Source organism: Danio rerio, chromosome 14 (assembly GCF_052040795.2).
Source record: "Danio rerio strain M-AB ecotype USA chromosome 14, GRCz13ab, whole genome shotgun sequence".
NCBI classification, from domain to species: Eukaryota; Metazoa; Chordata; class Actinopteri; order Cypriniformes; family Danionidae; genus Danio; species Danio rerio.
Genome location: NC_141034.1, coordinates 125,001 through 130,000, shown reverse-complemented (window position 1 = coordinate 130,000; position 5,000 = coordinate 125,001). Strand labels below are relative to the sequence as shown.

General features: G+C 51.6%; 2 protein-coding genes across 19 annotated transcripts in view; one reads left to right on the top strand and one right to left on the bottom strand.

Moving 5' to 3' along the window:
• Positions 1 to 2,200, bottom strand: part of evc2 (EvC ciliary complex subunit 2) — a 7,584-nt gene extending 5,384 nt beyond the window's left edge. For all 15 annotated transcript variants that reach the window (XM_087280037.1, XM_087280040.1, XM_087280042.1 and 12 more), the window contains exons 1-9: positions 1,950 to 2,200; positions 1,686 to 1,801; positions 1,495 to 1,548; positions 1,241 to 1,424; positions 967 to 1,067; positions 812 to 877; positions 595 to 696; positions 310 to 455; positions 1 to 213 (exon numbers count right to left, since the gene is read on the bottom strand). The exon at positions 1 to 213 is cut by the window's left edge and continues 112 nt beyond it. In XM_087280037.1, coding sequence (XP_087136163.1) covers positions 1 to 213; positions 310 to 455; positions 595 to 696; positions 812 to 877; positions 967 to 1,067; positions 1,241 to 1,424; positions 1,495 to 1,548; positions 1,686 to 1,801; positions 1,950 to 2,055 — 1,088 coding nt within the window. In that variant the 5' untranslated portion in view covers positions 2,056 to 2,200. The remainder of the gene's footprint in view (positions 214 to 309; positions 456 to 594; positions 697 to 811; positions 878 to 966; positions 1,068 to 1,240; positions 1,425 to 1,494; positions 1,549 to 1,685; positions 1,802 to 1,949) is intronic.
• The window catches only part of evc (EvC ciliary complex subunit 1), a 9,981-nt gene continuing 6,776 nt past the window's right edge, over positions 1,796 to 5,000 (top strand). For 2 of the 4 annotated variants that reach the window (XM_087280974.1, XM_087280973.1), the window contains exons 1-8: positions 1,796 to 2,563; positions 3,180 to 3,260; positions 3,437 to 3,520; positions 3,628 to 3,854; positions 4,178 to 4,250; positions 4,465 to 4,539; positions 4,654 to 4,776; positions 4,902 to 5,000. The exon at positions 4,902 to 5,000 is cut by the window's right edge and continues 45 nt beyond it. Coding sequence is in view for 2 of the 4 variants with exons in the window: in XM_087280973.1 (XP_087137099.1) it covers positions 2,387 to 2,563; positions 3,180 to 3,260; positions 3,437 to 3,520; positions 3,628 to 3,854; positions 4,178 to 4,250; positions 4,465 to 4,539; positions 4,654 to 4,776; positions 4,902 to 5,000 (939 nt within the window). In the remaining 2 variants the exon portion in view is untranslated. Of the gene's footprint in view, positions 2,564 to 3,179; positions 3,270 to 3,436; positions 3,521 to 3,627; positions 3,855 to 4,177; positions 4,251 to 4,464; positions 4,540 to 4,653; positions 4,777 to 4,901 lie in introns of all 4 variants that reach the window. The other 2 variants (XM_087280975.1, XM_087280972.1) reach the window with 1 other exon arrangement.

The following is a 5,000-nucleotide window of genomic DNA, read 5'->3' as shown; positions in this document are numbered from 1 at the left end:
TCCTCCACCCGCTGCGCCCGCTGCTCCTCCACCTTCCCCTCCACCGCCTCCATCTGCCCCCGAAGGACCCCCAGCAGCCGCCGCTCGCTGCCCCCCGACAGGCGGCCCTCAGCATGGGCAGTGGACAGCAGAACACACACCACAGCCCTGAAGAGCTGCACGCGCACACACTCCTGCGCCCGCGCCGCACGACATACACACGACCACAGCACGCTGAACACACACACACACACAAACACACACACACACACAGACATTTATATATGTATAGAGGCAGAGAGAGACACACACACACACACACACACACACCTGTCGAGCGCTTGATTCATGTTCTGTGGATCCTCCAACAACACAATATCCACAAACTTGTCTTCAAACTCCGCCTCCTCGTTGGCTAATGCAGTGATGTCACTTTCTCCCCCGTCTGGCTCCGCCTCCTCATCAACACCGCTCCTCTAGAAATGAGCAGAGTCAGTCAGACGCAAACACTGAAGGAGACAACACGACACGACACAACACAACACGACACGACACAACACGACACAACACAACACAACACGACACAACAGATAACAGATGATGATGATGACAGACCGTCAGTGCAGCACGGCGCCGCATCCGTCTGCAGAACAGCACCACAGCAGCCAGAGTGAGGAGGAGGAGGAGGAGGAGGAGCAGACACACACGCACACCTGTCTGAACACACACACAAGAAGGAGATTACTGCATATGTATAAAAATGTGTGTGTGTGTGTGTGTGTGTGTGTGTGTGTGTGTGTGTGTGTGTGTGTGTGTGTGTCTGAGTGTTTACCTGCTCAGGTGTGTTCACCATCAGGGTGAAGTTAGCCTCCACTGGACCAAACAGGTGAATATCATTCTGGAACACAAGTGTGTGAATTCATGAAGCGCAGGTGTGTTTGTGAGACAGACAGGTGTGTGTGTGTGTGTGTGTGTGTGTGTGTTTACCTGTGTGGTGTTGGAGAAGGTCAGGAACGCTGGTAGATTCAGAGCCTGGTCTGTGTTTGCTTTCACACTCATTCTGTACAAAACCACAAACTGAGAGCCAGCTGCACACACACACACACACACACAGAGCATAGTGAGTTATGTGTGTGTGTGTGTGTGTGTGTGTGATCTGCTGTGCTTGTGCAGTGTAGTGTGGAGATCAGCACAGGTCAGTCACTGACACGACTCAGGCTGTTCTATGTGTGTGTGTGTGTGTGTGTGTGTGTGTGTGTACCTGTCAGTGTGTCGCTGCTGAAGGTCTGGTATTCGCCCTCCTGCAGGTGTGTGTGTGTGTGTGAGTGTGTGTGCACTAGTGTAAGCTCAGACACAGAGTCGTGGATGCAGAGCTGCCAGAGGTCGTGACCTTCCTCAGGGTTGCTGACCAGCAGGGTCACGCGCAGATCTCCACCTGCGTCCAGCTGAAACACACACACACACAACATGAACACACACTAGCAGAGAACACACACTCACATAGAGAACACACACCTGAGCGCACTTGATGAATGAGACTCCAAACGCTGAAGACGTCTCCCCTGCCATCTGTGTGAAATCACACACACACACACACACACACACACACACACACACACACACACACACACACATCAGCAGTCTGTCTCTCCACACACAGATGACAGAACAGTTGAATGACTGACAGATGTCACCACACGTCATACCTGATGGGGCGTGTGTCTGACTCTCTGCCTCGCCCACTGACCATATAAGGCGTGGGGGGCGGCGCCTAAGAGCGCATCCTCTTTATAAGGCTGAGGAGAGCCGCCTGCTCCCCACTCTGAAAAGCAGAGAACCAGCCTGTAGATCTTTCCTTACAACATCATCAACACACACACACACACACACACACACACACACACACACACACACACACACACACACACGAGGCCTTAAAGGAGCATTAGAGATCATCTTAAGGAGGAAACCTGTGCTGGTGTAGTCCTGCTCGGGGTGTGTTGTGGTTGTGTTGAGCGCATCTTCAGTTCGCGCGCAGAGCAGCACCGAGAGCGCAATCACGACACTCGCGCGCATTTCAGCAGAGTCCTCGCAGCGCCGTTTCTCTCCGCGCCTCACATCAGCGCACGGCCGCTTTCAAACGCTGCAGATGACGGAACAGTGTGAATCTCTCGTTACCGGATGCGGAGAGGAGCGCGGTGCTGCTGTTTTTTCCATTTCCGTTTTGTGCACGCAACTTTTCCAAAAGTTGTAAACTGTGGGAAGCCCCGCCCCCTTGCGCACTTCTGATTGGCCCAGAGATCAACATTCCTCAAGCGAGGCGGCGCTTCTATTGGCCGCGAGCGCTGCCAGTCAAAAGTAAGAGAAGAACAGTCGCAGAAGCGCGGAGAGCGGCGGATTCAGGGAGATGCTCGGTAACGCGTCGTCGGACTTCTGCTCCAGCAGTGTGAGGGTGGAGGTCCGGCCCGTGCTGCTGTGGGCTCCGGTAACCGCCGCCGCGCTCTCCGGTGTCTGTGTGGCGCTCGTCATCGCGGCGCTGCTGTGCGCTTGTCACCGGAAGCGGCTGCTGGACATCCGAACACTGGTAAACACACACACACACACACACACACACACACACACACACACACACACACACACACTCACACACACTCACACACACTTATCAAACTTAAATTATTTAGTGTCATGTTTAGGTTTACAACAACACATTCCGAAGAAGAGACAAAAACAAGACAGCTAATCATTAATTAATCACTGCTGATCACTCTAATGATGGTGAAGATGATGATGATGATGATGATGATGAAGATTATGTTGATGGTGATGATGATGTTGATGGTGAAGATGATGATGGTGAAGATGGTGAAGATGGTGAAGAGGATGTTGATAGTGATGATGATGTTGATGGTGATGACGATGATGATGATGGTGAAGATGATGATGGTGAAGATGATGATGGTGAAGATGGTGAAGATGATGATGGTGAAGATGGTGAAGATGATGATGGTGAAGATGGTGAAGATGATGTTGATGGTGATGATGATGATGATAGTGATGATGATGATGATGATGATGAAGAGGATGGCAGTGATAAAGATGATAGCGGTAGTGACGGAGGTGGTAATGATGATGATGATGATGATTCACAGCAAACGTGTGTGTGTGTGTGTGTGTGTGTGTGTGTGTGTGTGTGTTAGTGTACAGGAGTGTGTCACCGGCTGCAGGATCAGACTGTGGGGGTCAGTGAGAGTGCTGCAGCGCCCCCTGCTGATGGAGATGTATGTACTGTATGTTCACTGCAACACACACACACTCTCATGCTCATCTGCTGTGTTTATAGCCTGTCTGTACTCTTTAATTAACTGTGAATAAACATACACACACACACACACACAGCTGTCATTATTTCCACATCACCGTGTGTGTTTCACCATGGTAACTCTGCTGTCGTCAGGAGCCGCCGCGGATGCTGAGCAGTGATGTGGCGGCGTTCGCTCTGAAGGCCAGAGTGGTGTATCCCATCAACCAGAGACACAGAGTGAGTGCTGACCTCCAGCCGGACACATGACCACCATGCTGCTGCTGACACGAGTGTGTGTGTGTGTGTGTGTGTGTGTGTGTGTGTGTGTGTTTGATGAATGTTAGCCGCTAGCTGATGGAGCCTCGAACCCTTCCCTTCATGAGCTGCACAAACGCCAGACTCCGCCCAGCCTGGACTCCGCCTCCTCGCTGACTGATGATTGGCTGAGCCAGGAGAGGGGTGATGAAGATGATGATGATGATGACAGCAGTCAGTTCATGTCGTCTAAAACACACACCAGCCACATGTTCAGGAGAGTCCAGCATTACGCTCAAACCCCCTGCCACTCACGGTCAGTCAAACACACACACACACACACACACATATATATATACACATACACAAACACACACACATATATATATATATATACACACACACACACAAACAAACAAATATATATACACGCACGCACACACACACACACACACACACACACACACACACATATATACACACACAGACACAGATGCGGTTCTGCAGTGTTGCCAGTTGCAGATGACAGCAGCTCTCTTGCCTCAGTCAGTGTTGATGTGACAGAAGAGCACAGCAGAAGAAGAGCTGTCAGTGCAGACGGTCAGAAGTGTGTGTGTGTGTGTGTGTGTGTGTGTGCAGGGTCAGTTTGCTGAGTTTGACTCTACAGGAACTACGAATCCATACAGCACATCTCCAACAGCAGAAATACAAGGTAACACACACACACACACACACACACACACACACACACTGTCTGTGCGTGTCATCCCTGAGTGTTGTGTAAGTTGAGGGCTGATGCAGAGCTCAGGTATGAGTGTGAGCGCAGCTGCTGTGACGAGTGTCTCAGACTCTCGCTGTGGGGTCACACACTCCTCCTCCGCCTGCAGTGTGTGTGTGTGTGTGTGTGTTCTCTGGTTGTTCTGCAGATGTTCCTGCGCGCGCTGTGTGTGTTGCTGAGTGGGACAGAGAACACAGAGCTCATACAGCAGCAGCAGCAGGAGGTGAGGTGACACACACACACACACACACACACACACACACACACACACACACACACACACACACACAACTGACACCTGTCTCACACCTAGACTGAGCACCTGTTCACTTTGCAGGAGGTGGAGTCTCTGCTGAGGGGCGTGTCTGTGGATGTGGGGGTGGAGCCACACACAGTCATGTGTTCAGTGGAGGAGGAGGAGCAGACAGGCAGAGAGCAGCTGCAGCGCTCAATGCAGACGGTACACACACACACACACACACACACACACACACACACAGAGCAGCTGCAATGTGTTCATATATGCGATGTGTGTGTTCATATATATATATATGTGTGTGTGTGTGTGTGTGTGTGTGTGTTCAGGCGGTGAGCTTTGCTCAGCAGCTGCAGCGTCTCCTCCAGGATCTCCAGCGCAGCGGTGTGTGTGAGGAACTGCAGCGTGGTGTGCTGGTGTGTGTGCGG